Source organism: Styela clava, chromosome 8, assembly GCF_964204865.1.
Source record: "Styela clava chromosome 8, kaStyClav1.hap1.2, whole genome shotgun sequence".
Taxonomy (NCBI): domain Eukaryota; kingdom Metazoa; phylum Chordata; class Ascidiacea; order Stolidobranchia; family Styelidae; genus Styela; species Styela clava.
The window spans coordinates 17428015-17452575 of record NC_135257.1 but is presented as its reverse complement, the minus strand read 5'-3'; the positions used below and the strand labels follow the sequence as shown (position 1 = coordinate 17452575).

Here is a 24561-nt window from a genome sequence, read left to right as displayed (position 1 = left end):
GCCCATCCAGTGTGCCGTAGATCTATCAATCGTGATGCAACAAGTGTCACATTAAATATAATTTGTAATTTTAAGTTCACGAGTTGACAGTCTTTGCATGCTGTTTAAAATTTCAACTTCTGATCTGTGTGAAAAAACATTGCGATTCGCCGGCCATCCGTTCGGTTTTTAACTCTTCAAAAATATATGCGCCCCTTAAAAGCGATGGATGCTTGTACTAGATTGCTACCGCTTTTCAGACAAATCATGAAATGCTTGTTATCTCTTTTATGTTTGAGTCACTCTCCAAAGCTTTCATTGTTTCTGACAAATGCAGGCGAAATCGTAGATTTATTAGTTTTTAAAAGTGCAAGTGAGCGAAAAATATGAAAATTACGGGGTTAATGCACACAAAAACTAACTAAAAATTTGGAAATGATGATTTTTCACCTCAAAAAAATCGCATGGTACACATTTTTTGAAGTAGTGAGTTCAACAATACAAACAAGAGGGGTTCCGAAAGAAACTAGGGAGCTTCGATTGATATCCGAGAAAACTTTCAACTAAAAAGTTAGTGTCTCAAAAATGCCATGTACCAACCGTTCTATTTTAGCAAACTTGTATCTGAGTTGGGGTAGATATATATTGTGGAACAAATGGTAAAAGAAAGCATATGGAGTGGAATCCATGCTATGTTCTTTGCTGGGAAGATCAATTATTTGTCAGAAGGTTATAGTATTTATATGAAGTGAGATTAATACAAGTGTGGAACACAACATTGTTGAGACACTACAATAGAGATAGGATGGTATCACACACCTTATTCCTGTATAAAAACAATTATAATAGTAGTTGAGTTCAAGAATTTATACTAAACCAACTCATTAACTATTTATCTCTATTTTACCAACACCCCACTAGTTACTAACCCACAAATGTCACAATGACGAATGATAGAATATAGAGTATTAGCAAATGAATATCTTATACCAATTCCATATTATATTTGATTTGAGAAATGTGAAATTGCCCCAAACGTTTACGTTTTGTCTCCTCAAAGACAAAATACTGCCAAATCCGCTGAAATAATTTCTTGTATACTTTATCACATTAATTATCGCTGTATAGTTCGGAACACAAAATATTAATAATATTGAACCGTTAACCCACACAGATGTAAATAAAATCGCACAAAATAGAAGCTAGATCACCAGGAGTAAGCAATTTACAATATATATATATATATATGCACGTGAACCAAAAAACACTGACAAGAAAAGAAATTATCAATTTCACAGTGAGATGCTAAGAAAATCTTCTTTTTCTGCACAAAAATATTGAAATTCGTTGAGATTTGCACAAAAATAGAGCGAAGTTGCAACCAACTGGATAAGTTTACTGATTGGGTTTCTGCCGGACTTACTACTTATCCTTCTTCTATGCTATCGTGCCGGTGGATCCGTATGCAAGTAAAGCAAGGATGCCGTAACAAGAGTAAAGATAACTATCCTAAGCGGTGCAAGAGTCTTGCTGCACATTAACACAATTGTATGTCTGTAGAGTTTTGTCTGACTAAAGTCATCATATTTGTGTTAGTGTGCTGCAAGACTCTTCGATCACTTGAAGTGGGTAAGACCTTGAATTTGTATTGTTTAGTCTGATTCGTATATCTAGTCTTGTTAAATGTACTTTGTCTAACTCTAAGGGGAAACCTTTATGATATATTTGTCAGAAAGATTTGCAAAAAAATAGAGGAAAGTTGCAACGAACTGGGACTTCAATTAGTATAGTTTTATCTGAACGAAATATCCGTTCTTGTTTTATACACTTGATATCATTTAATATTGGTTATATCGAGACCTTCATGATAAACCTAATTCACCATGCTTTATTGATTCAAGAAAGTATACCAGTCGCTAACTGCAAACATATGAAATATGTGGAAAAGATACAAGTTCAGGTCGAGATTGGAAAGAGTCAAATAAAAATGAAAGAAAAGGATTTTAAATTATTATGTTTTGTCCAGGCTTGACATTAGCAAACCTGGAAGATTACTTGAATTTGAAGAATTTCACTAATAATTAAAATTAAGGTGACAGAAAAATGACAAAACAAAAGTTACTACAAAACTAGTTTGCGAAATGTAATCAAACTTGGAAAAAAACAAAGCATATACACAATAGTGTAGTACTCATTAAATCTTAAATTTTAATTCTAATATTTTTAGTTTATCATTTTTGATATTAATATACTAATAATTGGTCATGTTATGGTTATGTTATGTGGGCAGGGATGGGCAAACTACATACATTCCTCAATTCCAATACATTTACTGTAAGTGGACTCCTAACCATCCCTCGGTTACGCAATGCTTATTGAATTATAAAAAATGCGTTTAAAACATGATTAATTTAACAGAATGGCGTCGAACAATAAACACCCATTCAGGTTTTGAACTTTTCAACTTTGCAAATCTTTCTTTGCAAAAGGCGTGACTTTGACACGATAAAACTTTGTATTGATTGGAACTCGGAAACGATTTTGTGCTTTTCTAGCTTGGCAGTATTCTTTGTCGACCAGAGTAGCAAAGGTCATTGATTTTTTGGATTCAGGATTGGCTGAAAAAAAATGTTGAAAAATTTAGAATAAGTAGCTCACTTGTATGTATCCAGTCGCATAATTTTTTGTCGAAATAAAACATTTTTAACTCTCACGTATACTTTAGTAAAATTAAATAATATTCATTAGAAAATGGAATTATGTGCTATCTTCATCTCTTATCTTTTGACCAGAAATATGTAAATGAAAAAGAAGGCAAAGATAAGATAATATTTAAGAATGTAATCTACTGGATTTTCATACTTTTCGCTCGAAAACAAAAAAAATGAAGCAATTGGACCAAAATAGTACTACAGACTATTCTAAAAATCATGAGGGAACTAAGAGAACTAAATATATTAGGGGTAGGGCGGTTCACGTAACTGCTGGTCAGTTGCGCTTCCTCCACCATCAAAGACATGCTTCTGAAAACAAATACCTTGCTAACTAATCTCATACCCCACACGGACTGGTAACCGAACGAGAGGCCGTGGTTTGCCATATGAGTAAGCCATCTTATCGGCTTTTATCTACCCCTGGATAAATATGTGTTTAGACTGAAAATATCATTACATTCACCACTATCTTGCACCAGTTTCGTGCAAGATATAATAGAACAATCACTGTTCTCTTAATACTATGTTTTTTCAAAGAAAAGTGAGTCAATACTTACAACTGTTGATTCCCAGTTTATCTAGGGATTCTGCATGAACAAAATGTAATGTTCGAGATGTCGTAAGAAGAGTAAAATGCTGATAAGTATCGTTGAAGCAAACGAGAACATTGTCACCAATTTGAAAACTGAAAAATAATCAATTAAATGTATTAGAAACAGGAGAAACTTTTGCAATGAACTCTATCAATATACAGATCAGTGCATGTATTTACTTTTATCTACATGATCCTATCCTGGGTACCATTGGCAACAACATAGGCAGTTACAGATAATTTTCACTGCTATTTAGCCAGAGAAAGAGAGAGAGATTTATCGTTTCGTCAACCAGAAAACAAGCAATGGTACAATAAAATATTTTCAAGTTAATTCCGGTATAGACTGGGGGGGAGCAATAAGACAATAATGTCGTCGGAGTCAGCTTCCACAGTCATTCATTAGTCCACTTCATTCCGATTAACATTCTACACAACTTGATGTAAAGTAGGCGAACAACATTATTTACCTTCATATTGGACACAAACTTCTGGAGCGCCCAATATCAATTCAAGGACATTGTCTAATTGAAAAAAGGGGAATTTAAAAAATAACAAACTTCACAACAGCAGCTTTATCTTTGTCTCTATCGAAAGTCTTTCCCAAACCAGAAGTGGAAGCCTGCATGATGTCAGGTGTCGTTCCCAATGAAGATGGTGACGTAGATGAATGTGTGATAGAAGATGACATAGGTTGTGAGCCTTGTACCATCATTGATTGCGCAATACCGGGAATAGAACGAGATTGTGACATCAGTTGTTCTTTTAGTTTTTCAATTTCTATATCTTTACTTGATGCGACACGTTGTATTGCAGAATTGAAAACCATCTAAACAAAAATTTGGGGAATTTTTGAAAAACTCGCTGAAGTTTCGTCAGTATTGCCAATAAAGATAAGTTGTTACGGTATAATAAATACGACGAAAAACCCGAAACATCTTAATTTGATGAAAACATTACAATCTCTTATAATTTTAAAATTGGGAATTTTACCTATATTTAGAATAATCAAGGCCACCAACATAATTGTAATGAAGGTAAGTCAAAATCTGAATTGTTGTCAGTATTGCCAATAAAGATAAGTTGTACCATTATGGACCAAAAAACCTTTACATTACAATCATTACAACTTTACAATCTCTTTACAAACTTTTGGGACAAGGGCATCTATATTTAGATTATTCACTAAAAGTAAAAACAAATTTGATTTTAAATATTGTAAATTTTGCTTGCAAGTCGAGACTATTCGTTTGAGACATTGTGCTGGTTAGCTATTCCTAAGCCTAACCTTAACTAGCAACAAGCCAAGATCATTATTCAACTAGGTAATCGAGCAATTAATCGGAATTCCTCTCCTTAATTTTATAAAATATAACTGTATCTTATGCCGAAAATTACTATATAAAATTTACCAAGAAAAATTTTTTTTGTGTTAAGTGTGATTTTGATTTCATTTATACCTCGATTTTAACTGAGATTCAACTGAATTTTACAGACAAGAATTGCAACATAGAATTGTAATTATTTTTAGATAGTCCAAACCAGTGGTTTCCAACCTTTTATGGCTCATGGCCCCCTTCCGGAGGCTTCTAGCATTCATGGGCCCGGTGCATCATTCCAGTGGTATTTAGAGTGTTATTTTGATTGGTAGATTCCAAATCCCATAGTGCAGGGCTACTCAACTATTTTTACCAAAGTTCCATTTAGAAAACTTAAAATTTACTGGGGTCTGGACATTACAGAAAATTTATTTCATTAGATAAACGAAACTTCAAATGCAATATTAAATTAAATACAAGAGCAATGAATAACTCACAAATATGGATAAAAAATGTCGCACATCGGTACCAGTACGACAAACTGTATAGTTGTGTAAGAAAATGGTATCAAATATCATTTAAAACTATAAAACGAGGCTTATGCTGCCAAAATAAATAAGCAGACGGTCCGAACTGAATGGTGCGAAGGTCTGGATTCGGACCGCGGTCCGCCAGTTGTGTAGCCCTGCTATGGTGTTCAAAGAATTCAAAATCAACAAAGTGGAAACACCCTGCGAAATAACCTTATCAAGCAAAGAAAGTGGGATAATTTGAATTTAACTTTGTTGGCGCCTAATATTGCAGACAATTCTATGATATTAAATTTACCAACCTGTCTCCTTCTGGCTGATTCTTCTTCTTTCTTTTTGAATAAATTCTGCAAAGCTTTTTTATCTTCATCAAAATTCTTTTTGATTTCATCAATTTTCTTTTTGTGGTCAACGACAGACATTGTCATCATGTTTATTGGGTTTCCGTTGGCATCAGGTAGGCCATCCACACTCGATGACACCATCAAGTCATCAGAGATACCGGAATCAATTTCTGAAAAAAACAAATTATGTCAAAATTCAAAAGATTAACTATACGAATGAATAGTCCACCATTTATATTCATTACAATAGATGGAAGTAAAAGTAAAATCTATTAAGCATTGACTTAAAACCGTTATAGGATGCACTAAAGAAGTTCACTTCCTAAGCCAAGAATATTTTTTTTTTCGAAACAGAATAAGCGTGAATCTGAAAGTACAACATATCAAAGTGCAGATTTCAGAGTTCTAAATTATAAATTGTGCCTTCTTTCTTGAATGTAGAAATATATTTTTTCAACTGCATGTATAGGGCCAAGCTTGGATCAAAAGGCTTAGTGACTAAGTGTCATATAAAATAACCTAAAAATTACTCATATCTTCACTTACTTGATCTTTTTGATTTCATTTCTTCATCTGTGGAGGATGAAGAAGTTATCATAGTTGTCATGGCAACATCTTGTTTTGCTTGTTCTTGATGTTTTCTGATTTCTTCCTGGTATTGAGATATTTCTTGCTCCATTTCAGATATTTTTGTAACAAGATTCTCGTTTTCAGAAATTATTCTGAGTAAGATAAAATATTACTTTGTAAAACTTGAAGATTAAGAAATATATTATCAATATATGATAGAAAAATTTATGGCAATATCCAAGCAACTTTTATAATAGAATAAGAATTACTTATTTTGTTCATAAATTTGGGAACACTTTTGATAAGATGTGGGCTCTATGCTTAGTTTTCGGTTGGACCAAGCAGAACAGTACATTGAACAGGCGTCAAACCTTGGATTACTACGGTACATCTATAATGTCAACATATGCACTATTCGGTGCTCCCGAAGTATGCGAACCAAGATGGCGGACATCAGAACGTAACATGGGTAACAGGTTAGGGTTAGGTGATAATTTCTTTCCAATTTTCCTTATTTTAGTCCTATTATCAGTTCGAAGACTAGCCAAGAGCCTCCCGTAGTATTTATACCTAAAATTATGGCCTAACCCTAACCTAGTACACATATTAAATTCCGATGTCCGCCATCTTGGTTCGCATACTTCGGGAGCCCCCACTATTCAATAGGACATAAGGTTCATAATGGTTTTTATAAATTGACTCCTTATCTTATAATAATTACCTTGAATAATCTTCTTCCAGCTTTTTGTGACTTTCAGAAAATGAATCCTTGCTTTCTGCAAATTCTTTCTTTCTAATATCTGAAATGAAAACACAATACATTAGGTTTACAAATTTGTGATACCCATGATTTTTTAGAAAACCAAAAGTTTATGAAAATAAAGTGTGTTGTCATGCTAAATATCAACCGTTAATTAATTATTTAAAATTATTAATAAAATTTGATGAGGTTTTGTATTTTTGGTTTGCTTTATGGAGATATCTATTGAAAAAAGAAAATCAATTCCAAGGAGAACTTGTTAATGACTTATTAAAATATGCTGCTCCCACCAAACATTCCCTATTTTCCGCAAGAAAATTTTGAAAAAAAATTTAAATTTTTACGATATAATTTGAAATTGCATTTCAAACATACATTGTTGAGAAATCAGATCGCGTTCTAACTTGGTCATATTAACGATATGTTAAGATAGGATCTTCACACTTATTTCCAAGAGAGTAAGACCAATAAGACGGCATGGCATGATTATCCGTGGTCCCTCGTTCTTTGGTATACTGTACCATATCGAGTGCTCTACAGCTCGAAGTATGGGTAAGTTGTCATTGATAATATCCTCATCGAAATTAAAGCAATGTATTATATGTTCTTACCAAGAGTCCTGTTTGCTTCTCGTAATTTCTCTCTCAAATCTTCAATTGACTGTTGAGCGGAAGCAATACTAGCAAGGCGATCGGCTTCTAACTCATCGATTTCATTTCTGTTATTATTATACAAAAATGAGTCGATCCTGTGGTAGGATTGGCCAGGATTTGGTGGTTAGATTTAGTTTGGCCAGTCTTTGCACGGTCATCAACTAACCAAACAAATTCAAGGAGGCAGTGCGGAACCTTACCGGCGCTCCATAAAGTGTCTGTACCAATATGGAGGTAACTAATTTTGTTTGCCTACTTTACATCAAGTTGTGTAAAGGGACTGAAACCTATGGGCAGTCCAGTCCCCGAACTCGTAATAGAACTAAAATAAGGAAAATCGGAATAAAACCATAGCCTAACCCTAACCTGGTACACACACTACGGGAGTACCACATTACAAATATGTATGAAATATATATGGCCAAAGTCTATCTTTACGATATCAGCAGCTGTTTTTCAGAACTGCCTGAATTTATAAAAATGCATCACCATTCACCAATGCAATGTGTCACCAAAGTTAATCTATGTAGGGTGCAGTTAAACTAAAACCTGATCTTCTAAATTTTAAAAATTTGAGCAAAAAAACTTCAAAATTCACCAACCTATGAGCATTACTCAAAGTCTCCTCTTTCCCTTTCCAGTCTTGTTCTTTATCAATAATGATCTTTTCATGTTCCTGAGTAATTTCTTTTATTTCATTTTCATGTTTTTCAGTCAATTTCACTATTTCCTCTCCGTGTTGCTCAGAAGTGGATTTTATTTCGTCAGCGTGAGTGTGTTTTAGTTTCTCAATTTCTTCTTTATATGATTTTTCATCTTGCGCTCCAATTGATCTCAAATTTTGAGCAGTTTTGTCGGATTCACTGAGTTCGTTTTTAAGTTTTTCAATTTCTTTTTTAGATGATTCTAAGTTCGATGTTAGTTCGGATTTTTCTAGTTCTAAATCATGTACAGAAAGTTTTAAATTTTTTAGTAAATGATCTTTCGTTTTGTCATCGTTTATTTTCGTCTCGTAATCAACGAGTAATCGTTTTAAAGATTCAATCTGATCATGAGCTTTCGCTAGTTTTTGCTCATGATCAAGAATTTGTTGTTTCGCTTCAGATTTTTCGTAAGTACTTTTCTGGAACGACTCTCTAGTGCACCCTAGTTCTCGTTCGAGTTCGCAAATTTTAGTTTCGAATTCGAGAACTTGTGAAGCGTCTTCTTGTTGTCTTCGTTCACGATCTGACAACGAAGTTTCTAATTCTTGTATTCTGTCTTCAGAGGTAGAAAGTTCCGTTTGAGCGAGTGCTAATTCTCTCTCAAATCTCAATGACGCAGATTTTACAGTTTGTAGTTCTTTTTCATATTGGGATTCTTTTGTTTTAATAATTTCTGCAATTTTTCTTTCTGCCTCTTCCATTGCAGAAGATAATCTGTCTTCAGATTCCTTCACATCGTTTTCTAGTTTTTCAATTGTTAAATTTTTATCTGACACTTGGTTTTGGATCATTCCAAGTTCTGAAGTATGTGTACGATTTGCTTCTTCCAGTGTCTGAAAAAGGGGAAAATCCTATTAAAAAGATAAATAAAAAAAACAAGTTAATGAACAGCATTTCACTATCATGCATTACATTACATCATGCGGTACATTCCTAAATAGCAGGTTACGGATTAAACTTTATTTACAGCACCTTTTTTGCGCTTCAATAGAATTTCTTCTCAGAATTAAAGCCACTCTTCCAATTATTTCTCTGATTTTCATTAAATATGAATAAAAACTCATTAAAAGTAAATTAAAAAATTCAAATGTAACTCACTTTAATTTTCTTTTCCAAGTTGGCACCTTCTGACCAAGCCTTTTTCCTTTCTAATCTCTCATTTTCCAGTTGTTTGATAACGTTGTCAAGTTCAGATTTAGACTCCTGCCACCTCTTCTCGTAATCAGATTCTATTTTACGTTGATTTTCTTCCAGGCTTGAGATTTCTTGCTGAAGTTTTCTATAATTCGAATGAAATGTTTATTTGAAAATCAAACAAACGAAAATTCATATTGATAGCAAGTAGTTAGTTACTAGCCTCATTTACAGTAAGGCATGCACAACTAGTGAGCATCTGTAGGCCTTTTTCTTGCAAAATGATTCTTATCAGTTGTGAATGTATTATTACCAAGAACGAGGATGTTCAAAAAATTAAGTTTCAAATACTAGAAAATGATTATCGCATGCTGGCCCTTCTATGCGGACATAGGCATCTTGAAGATGCTTCGAATCATGCCAGTCTAAAGAGCCTTCATTTCACTCACAATATCAAATGGGTTAGTTGTGTCAAACCTTTATAAATATCCTCTTCCATATTTACCTCAACAACTCGATTGGGTACTTATAAAAGCTTGAATTGAAAAAAAAAGGAAATGCCATATCAAAAACCAAATCACGGAAATAAGAATAAAACTGTCAAACTATAAATAATTACTCAAAAGCTATTAAAAGAACTTTCGGACCAAAATACAAAAAAGCGCTGTCGTACACATACACTACATATTGGTGAAAAATTAAAGAATTACATAATATAGTCCAATACCTTATCAAAATATTCAATTCTTCTTTTTCTAATTTTGATTCTTGGGTGAGATTGTCATAATCCGTTTGCAACTGAAAAAGAAATTCAAAATAGTTATCAGTGCTAATGAACGGAAGATAAAAAAGTTGAGTTTTAAATTTAAAATCAAATGATGTTTATAAAATCTAATGGGATAAATGGTTCCCAAATGCAAATGGTGCATCGCGACACAGTCGTTGCCACAAATAATTCCAAAAGTGCAGTTAAATGAAGTATCAACTCAGTAATATTATAACCAGTTATGACATGGGCATAATTATTTTTATTCCAGTGTGTGAAGACGTAAATGCATTATAAACCTCTAATCTAGGTACTAATCAAATTGCTTGGTCTCTATTTGTAACTGAAATACGATGGAATTACTTGTTGGCCAGAAGAAAGTTTTAATAGGTAAAGAGAGGTAAAACTTCTTGCACCAAAACCCAATAATATGAAATGAATTCATTACAAAACATAAGATATTATTGCTGTTTTCCTAGATATAATAGAACCACTAACAGGACATTTCTTGAAAAAACTGTAATACTTGAATTGGCGAACTACACGAATAGAGCGGAAACGAGGGCTGTCCAGACTTGTGTAAGAAGCCGTTTTTCAAGTAAAGAAGTAATTTCAGTCAACCTAGATTCTCAATTAAAAATTTCATATATGAATCGCGCTGATATTTCATAATTACCTGATGTAGTTTCTTCCTTAATTGTTTGACATCCTGATGATCCGATGAAAATGAATGAAACATTTCTTCATCACTACTGATGCCTGGATAGATACAAAACAAAGTAGTTAGTTTTTATTCATATATGACACCTATTTTGGTACTCCCGTAATATGTGTACCAGGTTAGGGTTAGGCCATAATTTTATTACGATCTCCTCATTTTAGTTTTATTACAAGTTCGGGACTGTCTGTGTTAGCCAAGTAAATATACTTCCTACCCATAAATTTCAGTTCCTTTACACAACTTGTGAACTTCTTAACTGCTTAAAATTGTATTTTAGAAATTCAAGGAGTTGGTTTCATATTGAACTTCCCAGATTAATTTATGCGTTTGAAATATTCACAAGTTTTCTTAGAAAGCAATGAAATTTGGAAGCTTAATCACTTTTGAATTACTTATTTCCCTTATCTAAGACAAAAGAATAACAGAAATTTTACATTTCACCGCTTGCAATAAACTAATTTCACCTGTAAATCAAATTAGTTATTACGAGGTTTGGACATATTCTTCTGCCCCATCCCCATAAACTTTGAATGAAGATTTTTGCTATTTCAAAATCATATCCAGCTCATATTTAATTCTTTCTGGTGTTTAAATCAATAGTTAGACTTAATTATTCAGAGCAACATACCATCAACTTTCTGATATGAAGTCGACGTATTCGAATCTGGCGACCCAACGGCAATTAAAGATTGTTTTCTTGGTGAGCGAGGCAATGATTCTCTTCTTCTTATGTTAATAACATCCAATCTTCCAGTTAGAGAACTTCCTGGTTGAGAATCCAAAGAAGGTTTTGTTAAAGTTCTATTATTTCCGAAAGAGCCAGGCATGATGCTGAAAAACTCTGAATCAGGAGGACTGTCTGGACTGATGATGTCACCAATCTGTGCAAAGATGGAATCTGGCTGATCTTGTTCTCCTGGACTGGTAGGTGGTGAATGCTGGTGTTCAACTGTGCGATCGAGAGAAGGATAGTTCCTGGAAAACAGTATATAACATGAAAACCAACTTATTTAGTATCTTGTTCAAAACAGGGGATTAAAAAAAAAATGACAGTGCACTTTGTAGCCATCAAAACAAAAAATCATTCTAATTAAGGTGGCACAATATACAAGCTTAAATGACAACAACCTTAAAAGATATATAACAAGAACATGGTGGACACAGATCAAGAGAAAGATAGTTACTGAAAAAAGTATAAAGTATGAATAAGATTGGATTTAAAGTCTTATTCATTGACGGCCATTAGGTTATAATTAAAGTGAGCGATGTCACGAGGTGAGGGCCTAATCCGGAGGGAAGGGTGTGATGAGCTTGTATAAATTATATATATAATGATATTATTCCAGAAAATGAGGGAAGAATGTATGACCTAAAATACCAGAAATTAAGGGTGAAAATAAGAATGGCACTGTACATAATCGGAGTGATAACAGCTATAACAGGCAAGAAACTTTACTTCTTAGATTGATTTACAGAGCTATTGATATTCGATGACAAATTATTCAGTGATAAGGTGCAATTCATAAGGCCTGCTTGAGTGGATATTTAGAGAAGCAAATTAGCAATATATCGTAATAGTATTTACAAAGCAAAATTTACTTCAAAACTATTTTTTTAATGAACTTTGAATACTATAAAGATGAAAAATGAAAAAAAACTCACCTTTGAGATAAATCTTGTTCATTTTCCTGAAACCTCTCACTTTGATTTTCATTTTTTGAAATATGCTCATTTTCATGAGTTCGAGTTACATTTTCTACCGACGTGACAACAAAACCACCGGGCTGACTTTTAGCAATAGATGAATGACCCACCATTGCAAATGAGCCTGTTGTACTGCGTTCTTTGTCCTTGTCGGTTATTGACATGGACTGCGACAGTGAGTCAGTGTTTTGAGATGAAGCAGTGAATGTATCGAGATTGGATTGCACTAATGTTGATGTAGAAGGTGATATGAGAGATGTGGATTGAACGTCAGACATATTAGAATATGTTTCCCACTTTGGTTTCATGGTGGATTGTTCCTGGACCTGAGAATCAAATGCAATTTTGACTAGGGTGTCAGTTTCAAATATATTTAGCTTGGAGTTAACGAGGTAGATATTTAGATTAATTATACAGTAAATTAGACTTTCCTCCTAACGTAAATACACAAAAAATTGCTCTAAACCACTTGTAATAGTTATACAGGTCCCCTCAGCATAAAAAAGGCAGCAATTATATAATATATACATCTATTAGTATTCTGATACCTAATTGATAATAATTGCATTTTTGAAATTGACTTGGTCATTAATAAATCACATAGAATAAGATAAGTCCAAATCACTAAATTATCTATTGGATATTTATGGTTTATTCCAGAGATAAAGAAACGTAGGCAACAAAATGTCAACAAACCTCTAAGATATCTTTATAATCAGGCAATAATTTTGATAAAGTATTAAGATGTTCTAAAGTGATATTCGGTAGATTATTGTCAAAATTTCTCATCGGCTTCTTAGAAAGTGAAGGAGGTTTATCTGATAATCCATGAAATAATCTCTGAAACAACAAGTTATTATTAACCATCAGTTTAATCTCATAACCTTTATCAATGGCCTTTTAAGTTCATTTAAAATACGTCCACCGAATGAAACCTTTTTTTTGTTCATATGAAGCAGAGGGAATATGAAATCGGACTTTTAAATAGCGTGCACTCTGTTAGCATTGTAGGTTACAAACCTCGAAACTCAAATCCCATGTCCACCGGCCACCATTTCACTAGTGTGTTATATATTTAGTAGGAAATGTTGCGAAAAATTCCCGCCGTTTCAAAAATAGTTGCTCACTACAAATCATCACATTTTTTCAAATGACTTGGTCAAGTCTGATAGTAGTTTTTGTATCTACTCCAGTTTATCATTGTAAGTGTGACCGAAAATGCTTACAAAAAATTAAGATTCCAAGTCACTTTTAATGTTATAGTCTGACCGAATACAGCAGATATGCCTTTTTTAACAGAAGTAGAGATATTAATTTTTGCGGTCATACCTGTATAAAATGCCCAGACAAGTTGGATTGAAAAGTCTTTCGTTTCACTATTTCCCGATCACGTTCAACACGAGCTTCTGCAACAGCTCTGTTAGCACACTGTAATAAAGATCAATAAAAAAAAAATGATACAATAAATAGTTTAAGGAATAAAGTAGTTAGTTCAGTGGTTATGGAATATCCTAGCTACGTTGATATTATTACAGGGGGTGTTCCATAAGGTTTCAGAATTGCAAAATTTTTTTATCAATACTATATATTGTTTTGGCCCTCACAGATATATTAAATGAAGTAAAAATACTGATTAAAAACAAACAAACCTAGTTAAGATATATCGAAAACTGACTTTATATATCACAAAATTGAAATTGTAAAGGGACTTTATGGACACCCCCTGAATTTAAAAGCTATGGTACAGATCAGACTGGTAATCTCCTGGAAAGTAGTCTCATTAGTTTTCATACCCTCAACAATACCTGAATATAATTGTCAGCGAATTGTTTTCTTCTCACAACCTCAGCTACAGATGATAAATACAGAGTCGGACATTGTTTAACTTGATCTAAGAATGTGACTTGTCTTTGCAGAAGACTCAGTTGTTGGGTGAACATGGACAACTTGACATCAACATTCAGAATACTTCGTTGAATGACGTACAACCATCTGAAACATGGATTAATACGGGATTGGGTGGCTGCAAATTTTCATTTCAATAATGATAGAAGCACAAATTACAAGAATTAAAAAATGATTAAAATTTTGATTGAAAACTTAAGACAGGGTTGATATTTGTTGATTACCAGAAGAAAAAAAGACCTAATATGGCAATATAGATGCCCAAAACTAAGCAAAATTTGCAATCAAAAGGAATTAGTCACATTGGATAGAGCAAATTCTAGAAATTAGGAAAAATTAATATACTTTGAAATTGAAAAATTTGAAAAGGTAAAAATATTTTTCTTTTCGTTTTGTACTGTCAGATGGACATACAATGACATACAATATTGTTCAAATTGTATTCGAAATAGTACATTTTTCTGGGTTCTGACTTCTGCTCTTTCATAAACTATCATTTATAAAAAATTAGGAACCCAATTCAATCAAAATCATGCGAAAATAAAACAGTCTAAACACTAAAAATCATACCTTAGTCGAGTATGTAAGTTTGCTGCGAGTTCATTTTTAGCGTGAGTACATTTATGAAGAGCATCTCGAGTCATCGACTCATATTCTGACATGATTTGGAGTTGAGTGATATGGCTCTCACACAATGTGAGCAGAGCATCAATACTTGGTGAGTTATTATGCAACTCTCGAGCAGTCTCACGATTCCTAACGAAACCCTGAAATAAATAGACAGTGATTTTTAAGTAAATCTAAGCCAAGGATGAGTTGAGGTTTGAAATGCTGAGAATGGGATAGGATTTACATATTTGTCCAGGGGGAGAGGAAAGCCGATAGTACGACTCAATCATACGTCAAACAACGGCCTCTCGTCTGATCATCAGTCCGTGTCGGGTGTGGGATTAGTTATTTGTTTGCGGAAGCATGGACTTGATGGTGGAGGAAGCCGCAACCGACCAGCGGTTACCAGCAATTTTCTCGTCCATAATTAAGCTCGCATGGAATTCAGACCTACGGACCCACGCAGGGTAATCACAGGTGCGGTTACAAGCATATTTCTAACGCTTATCTCGGCGGTGTGGCGAACAGAGTATCAATGATCTTGAAGAAAGCAACACAAACATGGATGAAATCTTGTAATCAGTAACAAAGTAAAAATTGTATAATTTTATGCAAAATTGTCAAAGGCTCAGAATGATACTAAACGTGATACAACTGTAAGTATTATGCTTGAATAAATTCTGATGAAACATGAATTGAACTTTTATTCCAATTCATTCAATATTCCATTGATAGAAATATAAATCAATTTCACCCTGCTGTAAATTTGATAACTGTTCAAGCTTGACTGAGTGACTTATCAGATCTTCTCTAATTTTATCCTTCAAATCTAACAAGCTACTCTACAAATTATTGATAGTAAGCACTTTATCAAAATTTAAGCCGCATAGAAAGATTAGCAATATTCAGATCTATGACATTTTACCTGAGCGATGCCAGTTTGCTCTTTAACTTGTTGTTCAGCTGTCAGAATGAGATGATCTAAAGCAGAAAGTCTTTCATTGATGCCAGATATTTCACTCATTCGCACATTTGATGCTTGTGAATCTACCTTACTGCATTCTTCCAATAGTGCTTTGTATCTCTCTAAATATATAACATTTTATAGGTATTAACCTTTCGTGGTGAAGGAAAATCACCAAGTGTATTGAAATATATATATATACAACAAGCATGACCAGCTACGGCAGCTAGTCCAAGCATATAAGACAGGATTACCATACAGAGTGTCCATAAGGTCACTTTACAATTTCAATTTTGTTATGTAGTCAGTTGTCAATACATCTTAACCAGTTTTTTGTTTTTGTTCCAATGTAATTCTTCAAGTATTTTTACCTCATTTAATACATCTGTGAGGACCAAAACAATATATGGTATCGATAAATAAGACTTTATGGACGCCCTATATATATATCCCACGTAAAAGAAAATTGATAAAAAAGCCTAATCATATGTCAAACCACGACATCTCAATACGAAGCAAGTCTGTGAAACTCATAATGATGGGGAGGACTCAAGTTACTTGTGACACATATTCACCCTCCACAAGATTCAAACCTATGTTTATAATCAGCTTTTCGAAGGTGAATTGATAATATTTCATTATAAGTATCATTTTACAGTTTTACTGAGCAAGGCAATAGACAACAAGAACCACTTAGTGGCCAAGTTCTAAAAGCGGGAATTATTAGAAAAATGCATTCCACAGTAATCTTAAAATCATCCATCGAAGCATGCACTAGTGCGGTGGTTCCCAGTGGTTTTACGCCTAACATTGGGGTCCTCCTCCGACTTCATTACAAGCCATGACACAGTTTGGGAACCACTGTATGAACATATCATTTACCTTGGTTCAAATAATCCTGTTTCTGCTTGCATTCGTTATACATCACTTGTACAGATACATTTTTGCATTGACTTTTTATCCAATGTAACAAAGTAACTTGTTGCTGATCAGAACGGATACTTTTCAATAACGTAGGTAGAATAGGAATCTGCTCCAAACTTTTCAATATAGTATCCATTCTAGACAACAAATTGATAGAGAAAATTAGATTGGAAAATAGAATAATAACATTATGATGAGACAATGATACTTATTCCTGGCCTTGTTATAAAAATATGTGGATAATCATTACACAATGATTTGGAAATAAAATTTATAACAAAATGTTATATAATGTGTTACCTATCAAAAAGATTGATAGGATTATATTGAAAATTAGGTATTGACATATATTAATTATCATTGCAAGTAAGGTATGTTAAAATCATCAATTTAATACCAGCATTATCAATAAAATCAATAAAATTTATTGCTATCAATATCTATGGAATGAATACACTGTTGGAACATCCAATTCCAGTGTATTATAATTTCACCAGAACAAATTCTTAATAAAGTCAGCATTGCGTAATCATGAATATTTGGATTCTACTTGGCATTATTATTTTCCTTTCATCAAAACAAACTGTAATGTCAAATGTCATGCTTATAAGACCATGTTAGTAATTATTCCTTCCAGAGAAGTCTTACCCTAGTTTTTGTATTAAAAAAGGGCCTAATTTGTATAGAAATGAATAATCAGATAAGATATGTTTATTCAGACTTCATAGACTAGCAGATTCACTTAGGGCTAATGGGGACTTGCATTCCCCTTGATACATTGATAAAAATTTATATTATGTTATTACAAACCCTTTCAAAATTTCTGCATTATTTCTTCCTTGTTCAAATAACTTCTGGCACTGAGTGCACATCGTCTCAACCCTTGTCTGAAATCCCCGAACTGTGTCCATGAGATTAGATACAGCTGCTTGCCATCCCTGTCAAAAAAATGGAGGTAACTAATTTTGTACGCTTACTTTACATCAAGTTAGCAAAGGGATCCATTTGGCTAACACAGACAGTCCCTGAACTCGTAATAGAACTAAAATAAGAAAAATCGGAGTAAAATTATGGCCTAACCCTAACCTGGTACACACACTACGGGAGTACCTAAAAAACACCATAATTATGTTGATTGTTATATAAAACAAGTATTTTTCATGGAAATATCCTCAAAGCAAGGGAAAGGAGTTCGATCTCTGATCAAAAACTGACATTGGTTAAAATTCTAATAAATTAGGTGACACGAATGACAAAATGTGTATTTAGCTGAATCATGGTTTGCTAGTTTCCGGTGATTCATTGCATTATTAAATGACACCAACATTTTCATTACTAAACTAAATAAGTCAAAAGTTAACATCGATATAATGAAAAGATGAAAAGTATGATTCAGAATTGACATGATTTCATAATATTTATGATGTGTATTTATGTAAAATTGATAACAAAACAAAAATTTGAATGAAAATAAATAGAGGGACAGACCATAATCATTTGACATAATGTTTTCTTAAATAAGACTGCTAACAAAAAAACAGCAGCAAAAGAAATTTTCAGGTAAGTAGTTTCACAAAGCTTTCATAACATATAGGATTTTTCATATTTACCCAAAGGGAGAGGAAATAGATAAGACAGCAAGTCATAAACTCTCATCTGGTTATCTTTCCAAAACAGGTGAATAAATAACAAAGTAAACATGCTAACCATTGTCGTAAATCAACAGTGTAATGGCAAACATGGGCATAATGCGGCGGCCGTCGGTTACTCTGTTTCCACAGATGGTAGTAGCTTTATCCGCAGATCTAACAGCTAATTATGTGCTCAGTCGGATAAATAAAGAAGTTGACTTGATAACACTTTAGCGTTCATAAGGAAAACTTCTCACAATAAACGGGTGCTTCTTATTTTAACAACAACATGAATATTAGATTTGAATCACAAAACTGAATATCCGGAACACCCTGGGATGACAAGGAGTCCAATTATCCTGTCACGTCTAATTATGCCTCACAGAGTTCGAGCTACTGACTGTACATGGGACTGACACTCAAAAGAGCAAGACTCACCATAGTAACAATAACATGAATATAAGATCAAATTTTTAGTAATAAATACCTGAAACATTAAATGTTCATCGTGAACAAGAGACTTCATAGTTTGAGCTTGATGACGAGTTGCATCGTGAAGCCTCATTGCAAGCTTGGTTCGAACTTCCACAGTCTTGTATGAAGGAGAGAGAGTTCGAGCATTCCTGATGCTCTCAGCAAAATCTATAATGAATGAGAAATATCATACATCGTCCTCATAAAGTCCCCTTCTTGTTAAGAATGTCATGGTATTTTACAGAAATGTGAGGAGTAGCGGCCCCAGTTAATGAACTTTTTATACAGCATTTTGGCCCGGCGGTGTGGTGCATTGTGCTAATCATTAGGAATACGCTCGCCATCGCACCACTGATTACCCGACATGGGCTCGCAGATTCGAATCAGGGGGATAATTATGATTCAGAGGATTGCTGGACTTTTCGCTGCTGAAGGGTTGTTCGTATACCCACTGTTCGGCTACGGCTTCCTCCACCATCAAGTCCATACAACGAAAAACAATCACCTAGCTAACTTAATCCCATACCCGACATGGACTGGTAACTAGACGAGAGGCCGTGGTTCGCCATATGATCAAGCCGTCTTGTAGGTTTTCCTCTCCCACAAGATAAATCCTATACGCCTTTTGCTTTAAACGAGGTTGTGCACAAGCAGCCATTGCTATGTAAAGAGTTACTATAGTTTGGAAAGACCAAAATGTTTTCGGTTTATCATTGCCTACCAATTTATTACACCCTGGATGGGATGGTGGGCATGGAATTCAAACCAAAGATTTTAACCAGCAATGCCATCATAATGAACACTTTGCTTCAACCACCAGGCCTCGGTTTAAAATAAATACAAGTTTTAATTTTGCTTACACTGACTATCACAGATGTCCATACATCCATTATTTTTTTTTCAAATTATCCATAAAAATGTATGAACACATGATTTTTTTAAGGCTAAATTAGTGTTCAACTTCGATATTGGGAATTAAACCTGAAGAGAACTTTCTGGAAATATATTGATATACTATTTTGCTTCAAATTTTCAAATCAAAACCTCACCATTACTTTCTTGATAATTAGATTGCAGTTGTAGATTCTCTTTCTCAATACAACCTTTATCAAACAGATAAACAGGATTTGATTCAGTTCCTGCAGCGTAACTACAAACTCTCTCTTCATCACTTAATGCTTGTCCTCCACTGATAAGCATAACCTGTGAATGTGAGAAAATATGAATGCTGGTTATTTGCTTTTGAGTCAGATGATCTAAATCAGATATGTGCAACCTGCGGCTCGAGGTTAAAATGTGGCCCACAAAAAAAAATTGTGCAGCCCGTGTTTGCATGGTGTGTGGCCGTGAAATGAGTTTTTAATTCAGTTTAATCTGGTACGTGCAATAATTTCAATCATGATCAATAACCAAAGCCTATGTTAAATAAGGGTGCAGTGCACCTGCCCACGGTTTCACCCAGTTTTTTGTTTTTGGCCCTCCTGAATTATAGGCCGCACACCCCTGGTCTAAATAACAAATAGGATAGGGCAGAAAACTTTGATAAAATATAACAATTGCGGTATCACATTCTTAATGAGCTTGAAGAACTTGAGTTACATCTTCACAGTTGTTCACTGATCGGATTGACATGAAGTGATTCGAGTCATTCGGTGATTATATACATGCAATTCAGCACAAAAAAAACAGTTCCTTTTAGTCATGGCATTTTTGCAGCCACCACTTCACCCAGAGATCAATCTCCTTGATTTCTGATTGAGTCTGACCATGCTTTGAGCAAATATCTTTAAAAAAACTGACACTTATAAAAAAATGTTACCTGTTTATCAGGAGAAATCCCATGAGTGTCTTGTATTGTGGTCTTCAACTCCAACACCCTGTTAAATGATTAGAACATGAAGACCCTCAAGTTTATAACATGTTAAAAAAAACTAACATCTTCGCTAAATGCGCAACTGTGCTAAATTATAATTGTGCTAAATTAAACTTAGAACAATATTTTAATACATATGTTCAAAAAAAAAGAGGTTAAAACAAAATATAAAAAGCAAAAAGCTGCACATTGATCATTTCAAACTTCAAAATTCATATGTTGCAAAAGAGAATATTATATTGTTATTGCATGCAAATATTTGCGCGCTCCAGAAGTATGTGTACCAATATGGAGGTAACTAATTTTGTTTGCCTACTTTACATCAAGTTGTGTAAAGAGACGGAAGCCTATGGGCAGGGAGGTATTCACTTGGCTAACACAGACAGTCCACGAACTCGTATAGAACTAAAATAAAGAAAATCAGAATAAAATTATTGCCTAACCCCAATCTGGTACACATCCTTCGGTAGTAATGATATTTGTGAAGAAAAACAAACCAAACCTACCTTTCCATTGCCAAGTTGACGTCAAATGTCAACATGGTCCCTCGGTTCACATTGAACACATGCAACATCTTGCGTATTTTAATAATTCAACACTCCGTTTATCCTTACATTTATACCTCCTTCCACAGGTAAAGTGGAGGCCTAAAACTTGAATATTTTCCCTATCGCATCATTTTGTTAATCTGCAAAAATGAACTCGAACAAAAATTGCTGAAATAGTTTAATTGAAATAAGGTAATTGTACTTATCTGACTGCTGTGAAACAAACGATTAGTATAATCATGGACCACTGGTATTAAATTAGAGAAGTCAGTAAAAAATAGAACATTATTAGCAGTAATGTATCACTGAGAACCATTGAAAAATGGAAAATAGTTTTTATGGAAGATTTATAAGATTGAAATATACAAGCAAATTTACCCCAAACTTGCCAAAGAAAGGAAAATATCTCTGATACTTTAGTACATTTAAAGTTGAAAAATATAACTATATTCAACGGAAGAGAATTTGAGTTTTTGTATGATTGCAGTTTTTGAAAAACTTGAAATTCCACAAAGAAACAAAGAAATTTTTGAAACATTCTTAGCTAATACCAACTATCAAAAATAAGCACCAAAGCTTTCAGGTAAGGACCAGTTCATTTTCTCTGAGTTAAGAACAAGCTCACTTATCGGTATATCATCAAGTCTGGCCAAGGTAAACCTTACATAATGTACAATAGATTCAACATATCTTGGATCGACTTTTTCAAAATTATAAATTTGTCCCCAAATTGATCCTGCTAAAGTGGCATCGTCCTTCAATAATCCATAATCAAAAAGAATAAAAGAAGTACGAAGTAAGGAATGATAATCTTTTCTTTGTTGATTGATTTTTAAATTTTGTTTCAACTCTTCTTGAAGTTTCCCAGTTCTTGTTTCAATATCTTGCCACATTAGGCTAATAATTCTTTTGCACATAATTTTTCCATCCCTTCCATCTTGCGATAATTTCACCAAAACCATCCATACATGTAAATAAACAATTTTTAACCAAACTTCAAATGAATCTTCAAGTTTTGCAAACTTCTGTAAAGATGCAAAATCAACTTTTGTGTAAATGCTATTAAGTAAGATATGACTGGCTTCGTCCAATTGTCTTCTTTGATATTTTTCAGTCAAAGTAACTCCCAAGTATTTGTCGATAACATTGTATACAGACTGTCGTAAGTCAGGCTTTGAAACATCAGTGGATAATACATTTCTACTAACGGGAGAAGTGCAAATGTAAGCCTTCGGCTTAAAACACACTGTTTTATCAGTACAACGAGAACCATTAGTAAAAGGTTTACTTCCAAACTGCTGCCATGTTGATATTCCGCTGAATCCCACCGAATGCTTCATCAAGCAAATACGGCGGAATACAATTGTGCTGCCTAAAGCAGCCATAGCATTGATTGAGATTTGAAAATATAGCAATCTGTAGAAAAATAAAATAATTTAAATATAATTTCTTTCCAGATAACTAACTTTGTGCAGATTACCATTGCTGTATTGGCACTGATTTCTAATAATTCTGTAATTCAATATATTAAATAAATATTTGACACAGTAAACACCTTTCAACAGATCATTACATATTTATGTTGATGTTACACTAATTGAATAACACCTTCTGGATGAAGCACTTTGTTCTATAATAAACCAAATGTGTCAAGAAAAAGGATTAATGTGACATACTGACAGGATCATAATTCACATCTCAAGGTGAGACTGAGAATTGATGGTCTAACAAGATATCATATTGTGATAATAAATACAAAATAATAAAAAACATATAGCATGTATAGCATGTTCAAAAAGAAGTTTAGGAAGCTTTGAAAATGAACCCTTCTATCTTAAACATAATTTACCAAGTTATTAATATAATTTTGTGACAGTACAAATTTATTTATCTACAATATCTTCATAAAAAAACATTTCGACAAACTGAATTATAACTTTTGTGCAAGCTTGTTGATTTCATGCACAAACAAAACTCTTAATTACATTTTCAGTCAGAACAAAATGAAATATTATAAATGATACTGAAATAAATGAACTATTATGGAATCACATTAAAGTTTATGCCTAAAACTAGCTGACAAGAGGAACATAATAAGCCTTATAATTCCTATTTACTTAGCATTACTGTATTGGTATCTGATTGTATAGGTTGTATAATTACTAAATCAGCTTGTTATTGGTTTATTCGTATGATGCCAGAACTACACAATCACAAACTAAACGGGTCTTACTACTTACCGGATACAGCGCGAAACACCGCAAAGAGCGTGAAACACCGCGAAACAGAAGGAAACCAGCGCAAAACAGAGGGAAACAGCGCAAAAAAGGAGACGCAGTCATTACCACCTCCTGCCACGAAAAAACCATGGCGCCTCTCGCCATGGTTTTATGGCGCTATTTCCAGTATATTCACAAGGTTATGTACCGGATTATAGGTCATCATGCGAAATTTTATCTACCTTTCTGGTGCTCCAGAAGTATGTGCAGCAATATGTCACACAACCTGAATCCGCTACACACACACACATACTATTTTCAGGTTGTGCGCCATCTTGGTGCACATACTTCTGGAGGTCCCTTTTTACCTAACCCTAAAGCCAACCATATCCATATGGAAAATGTTCTAAATTATGGTACCAAAAATGTGTCACCAGCAGGGGCAGACCTGCCATTACAGCATTACTGGCTACATACGTTGGTTTGTGTTTTTAATTTGCTGCCGTGGTACTCCAACTCAAAACAAGGTGCCCCGAACTCATTGTAAAAAAATTTTCTGCTTCACACTGTTTCCCTCTGTTTTGCGCTCTTTCCCCACTGTTTTGCGCTGTTTCCTTCAGTTTCGCGCTCTTTGCCGTGTTTCGCGCTGTATTCAGTAAGTAGTAAGACCGCAAACTAAACAGCTACAAAGAACATAGATCATAGAAAAATGTAGAAACAAAAAACCTGAAATAGACAAAGAACGCCGGCCAGAGTTGCGACATTCTGATGCAAGGACAGAAGTCGAACAAACATTAAAAAAAACGAATCCTGTTGGTACGTAATATATATTTAAGACTAGCTGCTTTACCTGATACAACTCATTTCTAATTGCTTCAAAAATAGCCAGGTGCTTAACGACAGACAGACAGAGGGACAGGCGAA

General features: G+C 33.9%; 2 protein-coding genes across 2 annotated transcripts; both read right to left on the bottom strand.

Annotated features, from left to right (window-relative positions):
* Positions 1 to 255: 255 nt before the first annotated feature.
* On the bottom strand, positions 256 to 24507 carry LOC120345309 (uncharacterized). The gene is made up of 25 exons (XM_039414703.2): positions 24488 to 24507; positions 21377 to 21558; positions 20817 to 20874; positions 20047 to 20200; positions 19011 to 19165; positions 17703 to 17830; positions 16851 to 17029; positions 15930 to 16090; positions 14966 to 15162; positions 14296 to 14482; positions 13820 to 13918; positions 13187 to 13330; positions 12449 to 12816; positions 11415 to 11761; positions 10742 to 10824; positions 10027 to 10097; positions 9264 to 9444; positions 8064 to 8998; positions 7420 to 7526; positions 6770 to 6848; positions 6025 to 6200; positions 5437 to 5648; positions 3846 to 4114; positions 3251 to 3378; positions 256 to 2597 (listed from the first exon to the last, which is right to left on the bottom strand). The coding sequence occupies exons 2-25, from the start codon at positions 21442 to 21444 to the stop codon at positions 2440 to 2442; spliced, it is 4644 nt and encodes a 1547-aa protein (XP_039270637.2). The 5' UTR covers positions 21445 to 21558; positions 24488 to 24507; the 3' UTR covers positions 256 to 2439.
* Positions 21581 to 22867, bottom strand: LOC120345310 (ubiquinol-cytochrome-c reductase complex assembly factor 1-like). The gene has a single exon (XM_039414704.2). It carries the CDS (start codon positions 22801 to 22803, stop codon positions 21976 to 21978), a length of 828 nt encoding a protein of 275 aa, XP_039270638.2. The 5' UTR covers positions 22804 to 22867; the 3' UTR covers positions 21581 to 21975.
* Positions 24508 to 24561: the final 54 nt, after the last annotated feature.

Bases quoted from the DNA above. Each gene is read 5' to 3' on its own strand.
- LOC120345309 (XM_039414703.2), bottom strand. From the start codon at position 21,444: ATGTTGCATGTGTTCAATGTGAACCGAGGGACCATGTTGACATTTGAC. The intron at 20,875-21,376 runs GTAGGTTTGGTT...ATCATTTAACAG, and splicing joins GTCAACTTGGCAATGGAAAG to GGTGTTGGAGTTGAAGACCA. The intron at 10,098-10,741 runs GTAATTATGAAA...TTTCTTTTTCAG, and splicing joins TAAGGAAGAAACTACATCAG to TTGCAAACGGATTATGACAA.
- LOC120345310 (XM_039414704.2), bottom strand. From the start codon at position 22,803: ATGGCTGCTTTAGGCAGCACAATTGTATTCCGCCGTATTTGCTTGATG.